General features: G+C 47.9%; 4 protein-coding genes across 4 annotated transcripts; 2 read left to right on the top strand and 2 right to left on the bottom strand.

The window, feature by feature from the left end:
- Positions 1 to 253: 253 nt before the first annotated feature.
- GUITHDRAFT_139768 (hypothetical protein) lies at positions 254 to 2,622 on the bottom strand (the record flags this gene model as incomplete). Its single annotated transcript, XM_005831465.1, has 3 exons — positions 254 to 321; positions 375 to 426; positions 472 to 2,622. The coding sequence occupies 3 exons, from the start codon at positions 2,620 to 2,622 to the stop codon at positions 254 to 256; spliced, it is 2,271 nt and encodes a 756-aa protein (XP_005831522.1).
- A 3,597-nt stretch (positions 2,623 to 6,219) lies between these two features.
- On the top strand, positions 6,220 to 8,171 carry GUITHDRAFT_87440 (hypothetical protein; the record flags this gene model as incomplete). The annotated part of the gene is made up of 11 exons (XM_005831464.1): positions 6,220 to 6,333; positions 6,379 to 6,450; positions 6,490 to 6,564; positions 6,701 to 7,017; positions 7,068 to 7,115; positions 7,223 to 7,301; positions 7,346 to 7,667; positions 7,722 to 7,795; positions 7,839 to 7,917; positions 7,964 to 8,044; positions 8,086 to 8,171. The coding sequence occupies 7 exons, from the start codon at positions 6,220 to 6,222 to the stop codon at positions 7,616 to 7,618; spliced, it is 978 nt and encodes a 325-aa protein (XP_005831521.1). The 3' UTR covers positions 7,619 to 7,667; positions 7,722 to 7,795; positions 7,839 to 7,917; positions 7,964 to 8,044; positions 8,086 to 8,171.
- An 82-nt stretch (positions 8,172 to 8,253) lies between these two features.
- GUITHDRAFT_139766 (hypothetical protein) lies at positions 8,254 to 10,884 on the bottom strand (the record flags this gene model as incomplete). The annotated part of the gene is made up of 10 exons (XM_005831463.1): positions 8,254 to 8,360; positions 8,406 to 8,463; positions 8,508 to 9,555; positions 9,599 to 9,786; positions 9,835 to 9,973; positions 10,021 to 10,110; positions 10,413 to 10,488; positions 10,538 to 10,649; positions 10,698 to 10,796; positions 10,843 to 10,884. The coding sequence occupies 10 exons, from the start codon at positions 10,882 to 10,884 to the stop codon at positions 8,254 to 8,256; spliced, it is 1,959 nt and encodes a 652-aa protein (XP_005831520.1).
- Positions 10,885 to 11,781: 897 nt separating this feature from the next.
- Positions 11,782 to 13,032, top strand: GUITHDRAFT_139765 (hypothetical protein; the record flags this gene model as incomplete). The annotated part of the gene is made up of 1 exon (XM_005831462.1): positions 11,782 to 13,032. One exon carries the CDS (start codon positions 11,782 to 11,784, stop codon positions 13,030 to 13,032), a length of 1,251 nt encoding a protein of 416 aa, XP_005831519.1.
- Between the last annotated feature and the right edge of the window lie 6,458 nt (positions 13,033 to 19,490).

Here is a 19,490-nt window from a genome sequence, read left to right as displayed (position 1 = left end):
GGCTTCTGCTCTTGACGCCATCGATGTCGCGCTGAGGCAGTGTGAGGATGGCATCCAATCGCTCAAGGAGCGAGGGAAGACGGAGCTACCAGCCTTTAAGTCTCTGGTGTCTAAGCATGCAGCTTTGTCCAGGAAACGTAACTTGTTGAGCGCGGGAACCTGATCCGAAAGTTTTCCTTCATTTACATTCAATCATTGACATGGATTGCAAAACTATTTGAAATATGTTTCTACTTCCCTGTGATTTTTTCTACTATTTCCTGTTCTTGAGCTTAGTAAACCAGATGGCGTGAGGTTGATTCTCCTTTAGTCTTATTGAATCTAGCTCATTCGGTCACCACATCATGACAGAGTAGATTATCTAGGAATGTCACCTGACGATTTCGTTTCAACCTTTCGAATCTCTTGGATCCTCTGCATGTTGAGCTGGAGACAGCTTGTCACGAGCATCACATCAAACAATCTCATCACCTCTTGCTGGAACTGCAGTTGACCGATCGCTGCTTGAACATCTTCTGACGCTTTCTTGACGCGAGACAACTTGTTCAAGTCTGACTTGAGCTGCTCGCACTGCGAGCTCAGAGCGTCTCGCTCCTCTTTCAACAGGTTATGCACGCTCTTGATCCTCTTCATGTCCGCCCGCAGGACTTTGAGCTCCTCGTCCCGGGCGCAGATGGCCTGGATAAGCACATCCTGAGGCTGCGGGGACTTGGACAGCAACGAGCTCGTTTGACTGAGCTCAGCTGAGATCCTCGCAATGTGAGACTCCTGCTCGTCGATGGTCTGCTTGAGGCCCGCGATCTCCTTTTGCTGCTCCATCACCTTCCGCGCGAGCGACATTGCTTGAGCGATTCTTCTCGAGTGATCGTAGGAAGAAATCTTTCCGAGAGCACGGGAGTCAGACTGCAGCACGTATTCCGGATACGAAAGAGTGCCTTTCATGTCGTCTGTCATGGTTACCAAGTCACTCTCGATGGATTCAAACAATTTTAACTTCGCGTCATTGTTTGTAACTTGCGCCTCCAGTTCTGTGATTCTAGTGGCAGAGGACGTCTGCAGCGAGCTCAGCTCAGTTCTCAGCAGCTCAACTTTCTCGCGATACATTTCAGCTTCGAGTCTAAGCTGTCGGATCAGAGCCTGAGCGTCTTCCTGAGCAATGTGTGCTCTTTCAAGTTCTGCTGCCTTGATTTTTGCCTGGCTTCGAGCTTCTCCTACTCTTGACTCGAAGGTCGAGACTAACTCCAGGTGCTCTCGGACAGCAAGCTCTTTGGCCTTCTCAACATCGGATAACCTCTTGCGAAGTCTTTCAAGTTCAGACAAAGCTTCCTCCTTGGCATCGAGGAGGGCTTGATTTTGTCTCTCATAAAACTCGGCTGTGTTCTTCTTTATCTCTCCAATCTCCTGCTGAGCACGTTCTTGCAGGGCTGCGATCTGTGACTGGATTCTTTCCTCATTGCTTGTTACTGTCAAGATCTGTTGTTCTCTCATCTGTAATTCCAGCTGCTCCTTGCTTCGTTGAAGCTCCTTCACTTTGAAAGCTTTCTTCTCCAATTTTTCCTCTGCTTTCTGACATCTGGACAAGAGATCCGCGTTTTCTTTCTGCAAGTAGTCTTTGTCCAATTGAAGGATGCTCGAAACGCGCGTTTTTTCCTGAGAGTCTTCCATGACATTCTTCATTTCGTTCTGCAAAGTTGCTATGACGGCTTCCAGCTCTCCAACCCGGATTGCAGCATTGTTCAATTCCTGTGCTGTTCTCTTCTCTCGAGCCTCTGCTTCGTCACATCTTCGACTTCTCTCTTCATGCAAGGTTATGGCTTCATTTAGGGCATCCAGATTACGCTGAAGGTTTGAACATTTTTCCTGCCAAGTCTTCAAGTTCTGACTGTATTCTACATATCTTGCGTTTGCAATCTTCTCGGATTCTTCCCACCTTCCATGGACGTCTCGCAATTCAGCATTGGCTAAGTTCAGAGATTCACGTAAAGCATCGGCTTCTCTTCTTGCCGCAGTCCTTCCTTTCTGAACTTCAGCTATTCGCTCCCAAACGTGCAATGCTACTTCTTGCTTCAAATCACGATTTTCTGGTGGGACAGATTGAATTTCCTGGTAATCTCTTTGCGAGATCTCAAGAGCATGTAGAAAGTCCTCCTTTCGAATCTTCTCATCTTCTTTCCATTTGTCGCGCATCCTTTCAAGCTGCGAGATCGTCTCTAATGCGGGCTTTAGTTGTTTTTCGCGAACCTGATTAATATCGTCTTCTCGTCTGCGATGCGCATGATTCAGTTTAAATTCTAGAATTTCGTTTTGATTTCGCAGCTCTTCCAGTTGTGCCCTCAATTTGATGATCTCGTCTTTGTCTCCTTTCTTTGAATCTGATTTGGAAGTCAGATGCCTATAATCGTCGTCTGCTTTTGCTGCTCTTGAAGGCTTGGCTAATGATATATCAGAGAAGGTCAACGAGCTGATATCATCCAGGTCTGAATCTTGACCGTCTGCCCATTCGTCGTCCAAGCCTTCAAGATCTTCTGAGCTGAGTGCGCTGATCAACTCATCACCCAGCCAAGACTTGGAAGTGATCTGAACCTCCTCAAGCAGCTTTTCTACATCGCTCTTGGCTGCCATGCTGATTCTTTGATTGATTGAGACAACAAGGCAATACTATTCACTGAAGACGAAACTTGTCGTAGACCGCTACACCCGATTAACCTTGTCTGAGATCAATCGCAGGGAGCCATCGGGGATGTAGTTTGAAGAATCTGTGAGAGGGAGGTATGGCAGGGAGAGGAGGAGCTAGTTGAAGGAAGGAGGGGAGGTAGGGAGGTATGGCAGGGAGAGGAGGAGCTAGTTGAAGGAAGGAGGGGAGGAAGGGATTACCATAAGGGGCAGAAGAGAGGGGATACAAAATTCTGCATGGCGGGAATTGGAGATTCAAAATTGTTTGAACCGATTGAAATCGAATTTGGTGACTTTTTTCGGTTCAACTGTTCATATGGCAATGATTGATTCGAATCAAATCGATCGGGGGAACGCCATGGGAGTTGAATCTGTGGTGGAAGCGGAGGGACTGGGATGGTCCTGCTGAAGCAGCACACCGCTGCAACTGACATGATAGAGGCCGACAAGGAGGAACAAGTGGAAGATGAGGGAAAATGAAGAGGGCGGAGAGCTTTGACTGGCGTTGCAAGAGATGGATATGAAAACTACCGTCCACGGCACAGAAGCATTGGCCAGCTGAGAAGTCAGAAGTTCGCAGGAGAAGAGCGTTGCATCCAGTTCAACAACACATAAGATGCAGAGGGAAATCACAAGCCTCTTCACCGAGCAGGTCCTTTGCTGTTCCGCTCTCTTTCCAGGATTCTGAGACCATTGCAGGTGGCAGCTGCTCTGCAGTTCGAGATGGAAGAAGTCTTTGCGATGACCACGGAGGGTATCAAGGGCAGGCTCCTGATGCTTCAACATGTAACATCAACTAGAGACTGAGACAGAAAATCTTCTTGACAACTTACATGCAGGCCAAATCGCAAGGATATGCACCAGACAATGCAGACAAGCTTATCATGTTTCTGAATCTAGAACTGAAGGTAAGATGGAGTTTGACAGCTCGATGGCCAATGACGCACGCTCTTGTAGGAACGTGCTGAAGGACGTCTGATCAAGTTGGAGGCGATTCCTCCTCCCTCCCAGCAACCAGACCAACCTAGACCCCTGCCTATAACGTCTGACCCTATCAAACCTCTCGCTAGCTCCACACGGAGTGCTTCAGTCAATCAGGCACCTGCTTTCTCTTCTAAGATTCCCATCCAACCCAAAACATCATCTGGAGGAGCAGAACTGAAGCGAGCTCGCTCATCATCTGAATCATCAAACTCACGGGACGGAAACGCAGTGGGGAAGGAAAGTTTGCAGGTCAAGACCTCTCGCGGAAGTCAGATATCTCGTGATCGCCCATGGATTCCGCGGCCGAAGCCCCCTCCATCTCAGGCATTCTCTCTGGGAGGGGGAGGGAAGGTTGAAGTTTGCTTCATGACGTCGGGAGTATCGAACCGCACCAAGACAAAAAGCAAACGACAGGATGAGAAGGAAGCCGATGCCCGAGCAGACAAAGAAAAGAAACAGCAGGAGAAACAAGCAAAGAAACTTGAAAAGGAGCAACAAGAAAAACAGCAGTTGGAGCTGCACAAAGAGCAAAAGAAGAAGATTCTTCAGAGGATAGCAGAGCACAAGAGAAAACAAGTGGAGAAGCAAAACGTTTCCGAGGAAACTACCAAGTCCAACCAGAAAGAGCGGCTTTCCGTAATTAGCTCAGCATCTTTCAAATCGAGCATAGAATTGCATCAAAGTCAAACTAACGACATTACTTCCAAACAAGGTCGGCGAGTGAAGAATGTCCTCCAAGCGGAGAAAGGAGCCAGGAAGAATTCTGATGTGAACGAGTCAAGAGATTGCCGAGACGAAGTGAACAGAGGCTTGCTTGATCATCCTACTTCGGAGGATACGACATCAGGACAAGAAGAGTTCACATTTAGCGCGGAAAATGACGGGAATCTGTTGAATGTAGACAATTGTGGGAAGGAGGGAAACAAGAAGCAGGAAAGCAGAGAAGCGCAAAAAGGTGGAACAGGGAATTGTGTAGAGAGAAAGAAACTGCTCTCGAACGTTTTTGGGTCGGGAAGCGAAGCGACAGAATCAGAATCTGCTCAAAGCACAGAAGAGCAGGACGCCCCAGAACTTTACCTAACTAATCAGCAGCAGAATGAGAATGGCGAGGACGAAGGCTGGGACGAGGGCGACGGCGACGGCGGGGACGAGGACGAGAAAGAGGAACAGGATGAGGACGAAGACGGGGAGTTGGTTGCCGATGCTGTCTCTACTGCAGAAATGTCGTCTTACACGGCAGAGATGAGGAAACGACAGACAGGAAGCAAACAAACAGAAGAAGGACATACTCTAGCACAAGAGCCTGAACATGCTTTATACGAGGAAGCACAGCACCATCAGCAACAGCAACAGCAACAGCAACAGCAATATAACCGCCACGAGGAGGCACAGGAGGAGCAAGAGGTAGAAGAAAGAAGTGACAGGTATTCAGATCTTGAGGGGTTGACTTTCTCGTCGCCCTCTCCTCCTCGCCGTCGTGACGAGCGCGAAGTTGAGGATGCTGAGGACTCAGTCGGTTGTGCTCGTTTGTCTTGTCGCAGCGATTTTTGACCTCTTGCTCTTAGGGGAACAACGGACATCACCAGAGCCATGGATCCAACCGGCACATGCCAGACTGGACGAGGATGAGAAAGACTTCTACGATCCTTCTCTCAGAGACCAGGCAGAGGAGCTTGCGACGTCGTCGGATGGCTGGCAGAAGAATCTCAACGAGGAGACGTGAGAGGCTGGAGAGACGAGATGAATTCCCTAACTCCTTGTGGGACAGGAGGCGAAAATTGCATGAGCTCGAACTCATTGCCTTCTCCGATGGACTTGAAAGTGATGATGATGAGGCTGAGCCGCTGGGGGCTGCAGCATCGAATGAGATTGTGCAGCAATCAGGTACGACAGAAACACAGTCGTCAAGTGTTGGACCCCAAAGTCAAGCTCTTGACTTGGAGCCTCCTGTTACTTCCCAAGACCCGAGCAGGGAAGAGGAGATGACCTTGAGCAAGGAAACTGTCTGCCAGAAGCTCCCAGAAGTTCCTGCTACTCTCTACTCATCACAGTTCAAGTCCGTGGAGCAGATTTTCACGTTTCATCATCTTGGAGAAAAAGAAAATCCTCAGGTGCTGAGCATTCACAAGTAGAGAGGCTGACATGAAGAGGAAGAGGTTTGCGGAGGTAGCGGAGAAGTTCATCAAGGAGTGGGAATCGCTCAAGGCAACCTTCGGGCGATGGCGGAAGGTACGAGTAGGAGGAGAGGCGAGGTCGAGGAAATTGACTTGCACGGCAAGAATGAGGTGAAGATCAACATGGGAGACAAGGAGCTGGACGACGCGCTTCAAGCTTGCTCGGACAGGTGCTGCTGAAACGTTTTCTCGAGGAGGTGACCAGGAGGCAGAGCGTCGGCGTACCAGAAGGAGAGGAGCTCCGCCCAGCTTCTCTTCAGAGTCGTACAGAACCGACCAGAAGTAGCTGCCCCCGTATCGTTTCGCCTCCTGAGTGTCCCGTCAGGTCGCTTCCATCGTGTCTGAAGCATTCTTGAGCCTTCGAGATGATTCAGCTGACTGGACGGAGATGCCTGCTTCGCACGTACCATCCCTTCCGTCCCACTTCTCAGCTTGTCTAACTCTGCTCGAGCAGAAGAACTCTTCCTGCTGGAACCTGCTGTGGACGTGGAGCAAGCCGAAAGTGAGGAAGGCATGTGATCGTGTAGGATTCAAACGTGTGCTGCAGATTCAGTGGTCAGACCTCAACATCTGGCAGCGAGTGAATCATTTCCCAGAAGCGAAGCATCTGACTCGAAAGGTTTGAGTACGAGCATACTTTTCCCCTCACACTTCACAGGATAATCTCAAACGCAACGTTGCAAGGTATCGAAACATTCCGGGGAAAGTCGGAGAGTACTTCGACATAACTCCTGTACGTCTGCTGCTCTTCCGCTGCTTGCTTTGCTCTTCCGCTGCTTGCTTTGCTCTTCCGCTGCTTGTTTTGCTCTCCCTGCTCATTCTCCGCTGTGTGCTCCTCGCTTTTCACTTCTTACATATTTCACTCACAGCTCACCTTCACGCTTCCTGGTGAGTACGTTCAGTTCTGTACGGAGTTTGCGAGGAAAGCAGACCTCCCGACCTCGAAGAATTTGTGGATCATGAAGCCTGCGGGGTCCTCGCGAGGTCGTGGCATCTTCGTGTTCAACGACATCGCTGCCGTCTCCTACACCGAGTGCGTCATCGTGCAGGCCTACATCGAGCGTCCTCTCCTCCTCGAGGGCTACAAGTTCGACCTTCGCCTCTACGTCCTCGTCACCAGCATGAACCCCCTCGAGGCGTTTTTGTACCAGGAGGGCTTCGCTCGCTTCAGCTCCGAACGGTACAGGTTCGCAGCTGCTCCTTCAGACCACGACCGTTCCTAATGACTCCTTGCAGCCTCGATGCCGGAGACATCGCAAACCGCTTCATTCACTTGACAAATAGGTGACAGGAGATGCTTGCTCCTCCCAACCTCCTCCTCATCTGCTGGCGCCTCCTCGTCCTCTGGTCGTCTCTCCGACCTTCTTCTCATCTCTTCTCTCCTTCCTCAGCTCCATCAACCGCCACAATGTCAACGAGCTCCAGCAGCGAAACTTAAGGTCGGACGGGTATGCATCCGGGGGCTCCAAGGTTTGCTCCACGAGTGAGTGAGGAGGACGCTAAATTCTCTTTAGATTTCTCTTGAGCAGCTTCAGCGGCGGCTGAGAGCACTTGGGATCGACTGGAAGAGCCTGTGGGGGCGGGTAGCGCTGGTGGTCCTCAAGACGCTCTTCTGCGTACAAGACCGCATCCCCCAGCACCCCAACGCCTTCGAGCTCTTCGGGTTCGACATTCTGATAGACTCGGGTGCTCCTCCTTCTCATCCTCCTGGCCTTCTCCTCTTCCTTCCTTCTGTCCTTCTTCTCCGCTTGTTCATGCTTCCCAGATCTACGTCCTTGGCTGATTGAGGTGAACGCGTCGCCAAGCTTGTCGCGAGACAACGATCTTGATTTCAAGGTGCTTCCCCCCCCTCTCCCTCTCCTCTGCTGTTCGTCACCAACGCTTTCGTAGGTCAAAGATGCTCTCGTCCGCGATACTCTCAAGGTTGCAGCTGCTCCTGCCTTTGATCGAGAAGTCATGGCCACGTGAGAGAGTTAGGGAAGCTCCGGGGGTTGTGAGAACATGCAGGATGCTGAAGAGGAGAATGACCGAACGCTCAAGGGGAAGGTGGCATGTCGACAAGGAACTATCGGGCGACATCGCAGCTGTGCGAGGGAGAGGAGGGGAGGGGAGCTGGCGCTGACTTCCTCTAGATTCTCAACGGACAGAGGCCAAGGGAGTTCGGGGAGATGCCGGAGGAGCTGGGGATGTACGAGAGGATAGCTCCCTCCAAGGCAAGGGTCCTCATTCCTTTGGTCCTCTCAACTTCTTGCAGGAATGGGACGAGGTCAAGAGCGTCTTGAAGAGCCGCCAGTCCCTCAAATAAAATTTCCTTCTGCAATTAAATCTACAATGTCTATGCCTTCCTGCCTCCCCCTTGGCAAGCCCCTCCCTTCTCTGTCCGCCCTCGCTCCTCCTCCTCATAGTACATCCCTAGCACCTCTCAGATGTGAGCGTCAATAAGCAAGTCCAGCTGCTCTTCAGCCTCCTTCTGCAGGTCTTGAGAAAACTGCATGGAGGCTTGGATCTCTGACAACAGCTTCTCGATCTCTGCTGGAAACGTCATGAACTGAATCGCAAGCGAACAACACGCACCACTCGTGGCCTCTTGTAGCAACTCAGCATACGCCAATTTGTCAGTATCTGCAAGTTTCTGAAAAGTTCTATCAGTGTCGGAAGAAATCTTGAACAAGTCACCTCAGTATCCACCGGCTCCTCCTCCTCAGCCCATGCTCCATAATGCTCGAAGATCGAAGCCAGCCTCTGCTCGGTGATGTTGCGATCCCGAAGAAGCAGCCGCAAGTCCATGAGAGAGATACGTTCGAGGTTGACTTGTGATTTGTCATGACTGGGAAGTTCAATCCCTTCCAAGACGTTGAAGGCGTCGATGATGTTCTCCTTGCTCACTCGATCGTACCTAGCGGACAGAGCATGTGGCAACAGGAAGCGAATCGGCTCCAGGTAATGAAGGACACCATCCCAGAGCTGCGTGGTAAGGGGCAAGTCGACAACATCTTTCATCCATGAGCGGAGAGCAACATCCTTCTCAGCCGTCATCGCCACATGAGCATCGATGATAATTGCAATCACGAGATTCAAAACCACGAAGATCATCACAAACAGAAGCGGATAGAAGAAGATGGGCGCTGCCACCGAGTCCGCGTCCATGAGCTGAAAGTAATTGATGTCACCAATCAACACTGAGAAGATTCCTGACAGTGCCGATCCAAAAGATGAGAACATCGCCAACTTCGATCCAAACATGAGATGACTCATTAGCATAAAAGAAAGGACAACTATGCAGAAGATCAAAAGGAATTGCGGCAAAGTTTTCCTCATGAACTTGAATGTTTCCGTCAATCGAGAAAGAGAATAATTGAATTCCAAGTACTCGATACATCGAAAGAAAGACAAGAGCATATTGATGCCGTTCAAGATGAAATAGGCATCCACCAGAGCAATGACATAAAAAAAGTCTGGAGGTTGATTCGGCGGGTTCTTGGTGGTAATGGCGTGGCTTGTGATGATCAGGTTGGAGTACTTAGATTCGAGCTCTCGCACAATTGTGGCCCACATTGCTATAATACAGGCAAAGATCAAGAGCTGCAGAGTTGATAGCCGCTTTGCACTTTGATACAAGGCATTCGCCAGACTGTCCTTTTCTCTTGACCTCTCCCTAATCACCTTTATTTCGTGTAGGACGTACAATGACCATAAAAGAATCAGGATGATTTCACCGGCAAACCTGCAACCATAAGTCATGTCGGTGGCATACCATCGAGCAATACCTCAGTTTTTGACGAGAGGTTCGGTATGTTGACGCCGGAAGATTTGAAATATCATGACTAAGAAGAATCGATCCTGTGTTGCTGAATCTTGCAACTAGCTTCACATACGTGAATAGCCCCACGTTGGTATTCAAAGATACGAAATCCAATCGATAATATTTTGTCTGAGCGTCAATCCATCTCTGTGACTGAATGGAGGAATCGGTCAGAAGCAATTGTCACAGAACAGCAACTACCTTCAACTCGAGCAGCCTCTGTAGAGCGAGACTCTGATTCCTCGGAAAGGTTTCAAAGTACCCAAAGTCCTGATAAGGGAAAACAGCAGGCCTTTCGTCGTATCGAAATACTTCGCCCCTCGCGCCAATGAATGTTGACCTACACACACACTTTTCAATCATGCGCTATGCAATCCAGGTATTTACCGATTGACTTTGCCCACAGTGCCGCTGGCATATAACTCATAGGTGCAGTGTGGCATGAATTCAAGATACTTGCGTAAGATCGGACACGTCCTAGTCGAGACATGAGTTATTCACTTATCTGAAATTCAAAGTTTTACCGAGTGTCGGCTCTTCTTTGCATCATCGTGAATCCACCAGTAATTTTGTTATGCATTAAGATTTTGTACTTCTGTGTTTTTGATATTCTGTCATACAAAAAATTTCTCCCCAGCATCCATTCTACTAGCCTGTTCTGGAAGAAGTGGCGGAGAGCCATAATCGTAATTGTCTTCGATGATCAAGCGAGGAATAAGAAGATATTGGTGCCTACATTCACCAGGTCATCCATGAAATCATTACAAATGTGTTCTAACCAATTCCAGAAATCGTCAATGGTGACGATGTCATACCATCCTTTAAATTCGAGAGAAGATGGATCTCGGAAAGTTGCTTGATCATTCGTGTCAACTTGAAATCAATACACAGAATTCCTGAAAACCTTTCACAAAGTATGTGTCGAACGCATTATCCAGGGATTGCTTGACTGTCGCATTTTTCTGATCCAGAACCACTGCTATGTAGATTGCTAAAAAGCATCCATACCGCATAAACTGAACGAAGTCAGGAAGCATCAGTTTCGATGCTATGCCTCCACATACCGATGCTCCTAGTTTTCGAGCATGAAGCTTTGCTTTGACAACATTGTAAACCTTCCGTACATTGCAGCGTTTGTTCAGAAATGCAGATGGATCTCCGGACTGTTGACTCAACATCATGCATAACACACAGTCGAAGTATCATTACCTCTGAGACATTATCCTCTATCCTTTCTATCTTCGATGCCATGACTTCCTGCCCGCTAAGCTGAAAATTGAGTAATGGGCATCACTGACTCCCTCCTCTCCTCTCTTACCTTCCTCCGCTCCCCTCTCACTCCTTGCCCACCGGCTCTTGGTCTTGATGGCCGTCAGAAGGGGAAAAAAAAGTCAAAAGTCCGAAGCCTTCAGTCAATCAAAAGAGAATCATTCTCCTTCTACGAGACCTACTCAGTGCTACTACTCAGTGACTACGTGCATGCTGGCAGTATTTTATTGAGGCGGGTTTGCCTTTCTTTTTCAGTCAATAAACTACTACATACTCACTGAACTTGGTCCGAGGCCGCGGCACAAATGTCCGTTCACCGGGAATCTGGCAGGCATCATTGATGACAGCCTGTTTGGGCAACAGTAAAGTGATGGATCGCATGCCAGCCGTGTCTCCGAGTTAACAGAACTCTCTTGAAGACGACCGGCGTCGGTGACCGTACCCTCAGTAGTACGGTACGTGGCGAGTCACTGTTTTCGAGGCGGCAATGTAAAGCTTGTGTCGAAGAGGAGCCCTTCTATGTTTCATGTGCATCAAACTCAGTCTTGAGCAAAAACTGTCTTGTTGCAGCTGAGGTCGATATCGGATGTCTGCATTACTTTGGCACAGTACCATTCTAACAAACTTGTGCTCCGTCGGTTATGAGCCTCGGTTCACTCTCTAGCTGCACATCAAACAGCCCTGTATGAAAGAAAATCTTCTTCAGCGTCAGCATGAAGAAGACCATCCGTACCTGCAGTGAAGGGAAGAAAGGCCTGGGTGCCATAACTTGCGCGATGATCCGAAATCTTCTGTTTGGCAGCCCGGCCTGGAGCGGCGCAGCCTCCGGCAGCCGGTGGTCACCCAGTTTACCGGTTCACACTCGAATTTGTCGGGACAATGCACGGAGGCCGTCGTCGGCAATGGAGGAGGAAGCTGGGGATGCTGCTGGTGGCAGCCTGCTGGGGGATTATCGATGCTTTCTCCCCTCAATTCATAACAAGGGTCAACAGCCGATCACGGCTTGCCTCCATGCCTCTGCACCCAAGATCTCAGACATACATGCGTCCGTGGGTTGGTCATAGAATCGTGCAGAGCATCAGGACTAAGATCCGAGCTAGCAGTGATGGCAAGCGATCCTCAGCAGTTTTTCCAGTGTCACTAAAGACTCTCGGTGCAGCGTTGGGTGCAATCATAGCGTTTGCTCTACATGTGAAATTTGTGTCTCCAAGCTCATTTTCTCCCCTCGGACCCAAGGGACCAAGTGTGTCTGGCGAAGTGATCGTTGGGGGCATCACACTGCTAGGTTTAGTTCTTTATGGATCTCGGAGATCTGATAAGGGTGTTGCAAACCTTGCTCTCTCAGTTACTGATGAAGATAAGTTGCCGAGCACAGCCACGTCGCAAAGCAAATCCCACACCACGGAGACCTACATCCTTTTGGGCATGGCCTACCTGAGCTCTTCGTATCTGAGTCAGTTCATTGACATCCTTCTCTGTGCTCTTTCTATCTTGGATGTGCCGATAACCATCGGGTTCTCACGTGCCCTGCAAGTGCTCCTCTCGCACTTGTTCTGGGTCTTCACTGGAAGTCTCATCCTCCAGAACAGGACGAAGAACTTCTTCTCGTCGAAGGATTGGTTCCGAATCGAAAGACCCAATCACATCACATTTGTTAGCATAATTGTAGGCTACTTGATCACGTGCTTTGTTTCGTCGTTCGGGCTTCTCATGGGAACATTTCTCTCGTCTCTCAATCTTCCTATTTTGAGGAATTTCTATGATATGATGCAATCGCTTCCGGAGAGCGCGACAGAGACCGTTGTGGACAAGTTGAAACGACCAGAAGGAGATGACCTCATTGCTCGAGTGGTTGGAGGCATCGGGCCTTGCTTCACAGGTCCGATATGGGAAGAGATTTTGTACCGCGGCTACTTGTTGCAATCATTCAGTCACATGATGCCGTTGTCAACTGCTACAGACTTGGCAAGCTTGGTGTTTGCCTTGAATCATATGAATCCGCGCGCCTTTGCACATCTTTATCTGATGGGTTACCTGTGGTCTCTCCTCTACTTCCGAACTGGGAATCTGATCGTCCCTATTGCTGTCCACATGATGTGGAACATCAGGACCTTTGTAGCACCTGTTTAGCAGTCCATCATCTTTTAGTATTACAGAATTATTGATTTTACTTAGTTGAAATAAAGCTACTGATCTCTCTTAGGCTAAGTTTAGGGAGGCCTCACTGCAAGTTGACAGGAAAACATCACCTTGCGTGTTGCGACTAGCTCAATCTGACTCGATCACTTAAACGACGTTCTTCAGAGCTGCTGGAAGCAGAACTTTCTGGAAAGTAGATTTGAAAACGATGACCAATACCTGTTGTATGAGGATATCTTGGATTACTGAGACGACAAAAGCGACCAGCCAAGCCTCCTCCATTTGGGGTGAGAATCGAATCCCATGGATGACAATGAAGTACGAGCACAGCAGCATCCATAACATCGCCAGAATGTAAACTGCTACAGAGAATTTCGGTGGTAGCAAAAGCTGAAGGTCGTTGACACGAGCCTGCGATTTGTCCAGGAGTTGTTTTCGCAACCAATCTAGCCTCCGTTGTGCAAGCAGTCGTGCTGGTTTGACACGAGTTGGTAAAGTTGCTGTTTCACGTCGCTCTTCATCACCCTCTTCGATTGGGCTTAGAGGCCCATAGGCATCGGTTGGTAGTGGAAGCGTCTCCGAGGAAGGGATTTGATTCCTCCTGGAGCCTGTCATCCTCACGTTGCCACCTCTTTTTAGGTTTGAAAGGTTTGAGGATTCTCCTCGTACTCCCATCCTCACTGCTGAATTGAGAGGGAACAAGCGCCGAGGAAGGTTTCTTGTCGAGATGCTCCTGTTGGATGTCAACGATGGCCTATTCCGCGAGCCTGCAAGTGTTCGAGGAGGAGGGGCGGGAATGGAAGGGAATTTTTGATTACTCGCTGACTGCCGATTCTCAGACTGCAGCCCTGGTAGTGCTAGAGCATTCCTGCTCTTGTTGGATTCCAGAGCATTTGACATCTTGACAGGTCTGAATGTTTGACGGGGAGACGGCCTGACGCTCATAATGATTGGTTGATTGCTTGATGGTCGTTGGGCCCGCCCGAAGGCTGGCCGTGGGTTTTGCCCCTTTGGAGGAGGAGGAGGGTTAGGGGCCGAATCATTTCCAGCATTTTGTGGTCGATGCTGAATTTTTCCCTGGTCGGACTCGGGAAGGTGGCTTAGTTCTGCAGATGTCCCCGCTATGAGTTCAGGAGTGATCGCTTGCAAGTTACGGCGAAAGAAGCGCTCGCTCGTGGTAGCTTTTCCCTTTTGCTGCTGTTTCACCTGTACATCTTCAGGGGCGCCTGGCTGGGTTGACGGTGAGCCACTGGATCTTGAAGCCTTTCGTATGAACTCCGGACGTACACTCGTGGGCAATGGAGGAGCCACAGATGAAGGGTCCTCCAATCCTTTGACATCCGGTGCCGCTGTGGATGTGTCTTCAACGCCATCAAGCATTCTACCTACTTCTTTTAGCACAACTGATTCCTGCACTCGACGCACTCGACGCCTTCGATGCATCTGCCATGTGTCGTCGCTATCGATTGATTTAAATGCTGACACAAAAACAATTGCAATGGGTAGGACGATTAGGGCAGAGACGATTCCTGCACTCACACGCGATGTTGTATCAAAGGCACCCTGACCAAGAAATAGGATGTTTAATGCGAGGTTTCCAAAGAACATAACAAATAGCGAAGTGATTCGTCGGGGTCTCGTGAAAGAGCTGTAAACAGGTCGAAAGAAAATTCCCCCTAACACGTGCTCAGTCTTCAAAAGTTGCAGAGTTTGAATTTTCCATGATCTGTATCTTGTTGCCATTCTTTGCTTTAAGATGGACTTGATCATCACATAATCTCTTGCGCGATTAAACTCTTCCATGGTACGGTGCATGGAATACCTTGGATCTGCGGTCTTCTCCTGCAATTTCGAGGAAAGGATTCTCAAGGATGCTTTGTCTATTCTTCGCCCAATATAGCATGAAATTGCATAGATAACGTACAACACCAGCAAAGTAACGACAGCAACTGTCCGATCAGGAGTCCACCTCACGAAAGGATTCGGATTTTCGATGTTCAAGATCTTATCGAGACTTGCAATGTCTCTGAGCAATACTGAAGAAAAATCCGTCATATGGTATACTTGACAAGCTACAGAGCCTTGCGTTGTATTGCTTGCAATGGTTCCAGTTCTTGAGTACACTTGACCTTGAGCGTCCCAATATCTACAACGATCGAAGATATCAAAAGTCCGCTCGCCTATTGTCTTTGCGAAAACGATCTGAATCGGTTCTTTTATGCTTTTTTGCTCAACGGAGCTTTGATCCGCAAAAGTGAGTGCCAGTTTTACTCCAAGGACGTTGCTTCCGAGGGATAATTCCAGTGTTGGATGTGGATTACTGCCCCATTGCACGAATCTAGTGTCCACGCTTGCTAGCAAATCTGCAGTCGCATTGTCCACTATGTCACTCGGGATCGTAATCAAAGTATTCAACGCGCCTGAAGCGAGATTTTGATTTGACAAAACGTTTAATGACCACGTTGCATTTATACCTCTGGTTTTTGCGACGAAAAACTGCAGATGACTTCCGATTGATCGCGTAGGGATTTGCCCGACAAACATTTGAGATGAGGTATAATTCAGAATAAGATCCAATGAGCCTGAAATGGCTTGTGCTGTTCGCTCGCTTTGATTCATCGAAGCAAAATCAACGGTGTAGTTGTTTGCTAGTAGGAGCTGACTGAAGGTCTCAATCACTGCATCCGTACCAAACTGACCAAGAGAAGTTTGCTCGACTCCAACTTGAATGACTTGTTGTGTTAGCAATAAACTCAGCATCTGACTTGTACGATTCATCCGAGCAGTGGTCGTTTTCTGAATCGAATTGGCAAGCATAGATATTTCGTCTGCAACAGGTTTGATGTATTGCAATGAAGATTTCACCTTCTGGAAGAGAAAGCTCCTGATCTCGTCATTATCACAACTTGTCCCATCGTTTGGACAGAAAAATGTAGATTGGTCTCTTCTCGTAGGACTTAATGAAGTCTCTAGCAAACTGCTTAAGCACGAAGACAGAATGATCAAGCTATCAAAATCTTGAGCCAATGAAGAAATTTCAATCAGGGAGCGGAGGGTTGCAGCTGAACTAAAAGGATCTAGAGGCGTTTTCAGTTCGACTGTTCTGTTGATAGTTGTTCCGCTATGAGCCATATTAAAAATCTGTACTATCAAGGAAGAATTGCGCACTGCTTTGTTTGTATTCGGAATCCTCACATTTTGAAAAGGTTTGTCGGTGTAGATGAAAGGGACGGCTGTACTTGTGCTATCTTCAACATCTAACACATAGCTGAAAAGATATGACAACGGCAGATTCTCTGGAGAGTCTGTCCAACGCGACACACTTAATTCAAAATTAGTATCAACAGCAAACCCTTTCGATGGATTCACTTCAAAAGTTCCTCCTGAGGGCGCCTTGCTTACAGCAATGTCGATCTCAGCAAATCCAAATCCATTTTGATTCCAAACTTCGAGCCGGTATCGATATTGCATACCCTCCATCAAGGCATTTTTGGCAAAACCAAGTGTATCCGAAAATCTGCTTGAAATACTTGTGATTTTGTCACTAAGCAAATTCTGTCCTCCACGAGACTGAAACCATTCGTAATTTAATGTCTTGTCAATGTAGCTCTGAGGGGAGCCAATCAGATTCACGGTTTGCTTGGAGTTGAATTTCATGGCCGATGAGAATATGGAAACGGCAGACAGACTTGAAGGGATCACAAAGACATTAGCAGCAGCGGAGAAACGCACCGAGATACTTCCCTGCTGCATTGTCACGGCTGCAATCAGTCTGTACAAGCCTGGTAGAATCGAAAAGGGTGCTATTGCAAATGTTCGTCCATCTACAGAAATACTGTTGTAGACATCTAAGAAGCACGGTGATGGCTCGCAATACCATTCAATTCTTGAAACTGATTCGTAGGCTATGTTTCCAAATAGTTGTAGAGAAAAAGTGCTCAAATCTGCAACAGATGATGTACGACTTCCACCAGAAATGGCAGCAATCGCAGATATCTCGGACGTGATTATCAGAATTGTTGTATTTGTAGTCATAGTTTCATTGAATTGGTGACTGCTCAGTTCCGCCATAAATGTGTACTGTGATCCTCCTTGAAGAGAATTCTTGGGGATGAAAAGTCTCCTTTGATTCAGATCTATATTCTTGAGCAGAACTATACCTGAAGCAGAAACAAGAGTCCATGCAAAGGATAGATTATTGCTGCCGCAGCTTGATGACTGTACAGATAAACGGATTGTATTGTCTTCGTCTGGGTTTACACTGAGGGTGGATTCACCTTGGATCGAAAGTATTGGCATTCCATCATTGGGCACCTTGGTGACTCTGTGCTGTACTGTTGATATTTGATCGAAAAAATTTGTGGCAGTAAGCAAAAAGGTATATTCACCACCGTCAGCCATTATTTTCGGATCAAGTTGTAGGATAGGTGCTTGACAGATGCTCTTAGACAACGGATCGACCCAATCAGGGCATAGGACGTTTATGTTCTGCTCCTGTATAGATGCCATTAACAATTGTTCAATATCTCCACCTGGAATGATTCCCCATTGAAAATTCAGATTTCTCCCCCCCCCCCCCTGAGACATCCTCGCGTCGAGTACAAGAATATCACATGAGCTAATAAACGAGGGCCCATCAATGATTAGTATGGGTGTCAACGGCTGCAATGGCGCCTGTAATCTCACACTGCCACTGGTAAAATATGAAGTTTGTCTTTTATTTCTGATTCGGTCCGATGCAAGATTCAAGTCATTTCCCGGAAGGATCGTGGCACCTGCCCCCAGGCGCACCATCAAAGTTCTTGGTGTTGACCAAAATGAAGTACAGTCTGTCCCAAACTTGTCTGAGGTAATTTTTTGAAAGAAAAAGTCACATGTGACAGAGCCAGAAATTCCCCCCATGTCAGTTGCAATGTCAAATTCAACCTCGATTTCCCCTCCTGTTCCTGACATCCATGATACCGATGGAATTGGTGGGTACGGGCTTCCAATCTGGATGCGGTAGGGGGATCCCTTTAGTCCCTTCATGTTGACTTGAATTGTCATTAGATATTCACCTGGGTTCCCAGCCTGATAGAAACCCAAGTAAGAGCCATCATTTTGGTCATAGACTTTCACAGTATCTAATACATTACAACCCTGGTCTATGCAATTGGATGGCCGTAGAGTGCTTTCAAACTTCTCTCCTCCTGCGATGAACTTGTTGCTAAAGCGGTCGTAAGCAAGTATTGTGAAGGTGGCTATTTCGCCGCTGATTGCTGCTTGTATCCCGCTGCCAATAGAAACACACATACCACCTTCAATATGTGAAGGGTTCACGGTAATTCCAAAAGGGCTTCCTTGTAAATGTATTGAATTGTACTGAATATTGAACAGGAAACTACCACTTTTCGTCATGGTAAGCGTTCCTTGATAAAGACCCCGTGCACGATATTTGACCGTTGCGCTGGTTGGCTGAATGCGAGAGATATCTGATACAGAAAAGAACTGCGGATCAGCTATAGAAACAGCAAGAATGGGTGCACCATTGGTATCGACCTCATTATCATACGCGTCCTTGCTTTGAATTGAGAACACATGCATCGTCCCAGCTGTGAGAAGTTGAGTCAGGTTGACCAAAGAACTGGATGGATTAATCTCCGCATGCTGCACAGTGATGACGAAGGGTGATTGTCGTACATGCAAGTCGGCAATCGTTATTTCCATCTGATACTCTCCGCTACGTGTCCCGACATAATCGATTTCCCAAAGTCCTGAATAAAAGTTGATCGTTTTGATTAAGGTTTGTGCAGGACCGATCATCTTGGCTTTCAGACCTATATCTATCGTAGGATCGTAGCGAACTGTGTTCCCAAAACTGTCGAATATGTCAAGCAGGAATTGACCGGTAACCCCGGCTGTGGACAAGGTGTATACACCCCCAAGAGCCATAGGACGCACTCTACAGGCTTGTGCGTCTGCTGCTGTTGATAGTACGGTCAAATTGAATGGGCTTCTATTCATCTCACCGTTTGAAATATATACCCGCAGTCGGTAATCCCCTGCTCGAGTCAAAGAAGACGGAATCCAAATATTATAAGTTCCATCTTCGTTGGGTAATGGCTCTTTGATCAGTTGTGGAAGAGAATATCCTGGAGATACATCAAACTCCAACGAGATGGAAGATATGTAATTTCCATTGTCTATCTTGATGCCCAAGGAATCCCTCAGTTCCAAAATGAACATTTTTTCTATTCCTGCTGTGAACGTGAAAGTTTGTCCAGCTGTAAATATACTATTAGCCGGGCTCGGATTTCCTGGACCAAGGACCACCAGACCTGAGATTGGATTTGATGGGATACTGATGTTGTACACATATATGTAAAGTCTATAGTTGCCTAATATCAGGCCGGAGAATGTACACCGAATCATGCCATTAGGTTGAACTGAAGACGAGGGAAGGGAAATGG

Source organism: Guillardia theta (assembly GCF_000315625.1).
Source record: "Guillardia theta CCMP2712 unplaced genomic scaffold GUITHscaffold_40, whole genome shotgun sequence".
In the NCBI taxonomy this organism is placed as follows: domain Eukaryota; class Cryptophyceae; order Pyrenomonadales; family Geminigeraceae; genus Guillardia; species Guillardia theta.
This window is presented reverse-complemented; position numbering and strand designations above follow the sequence as displayed.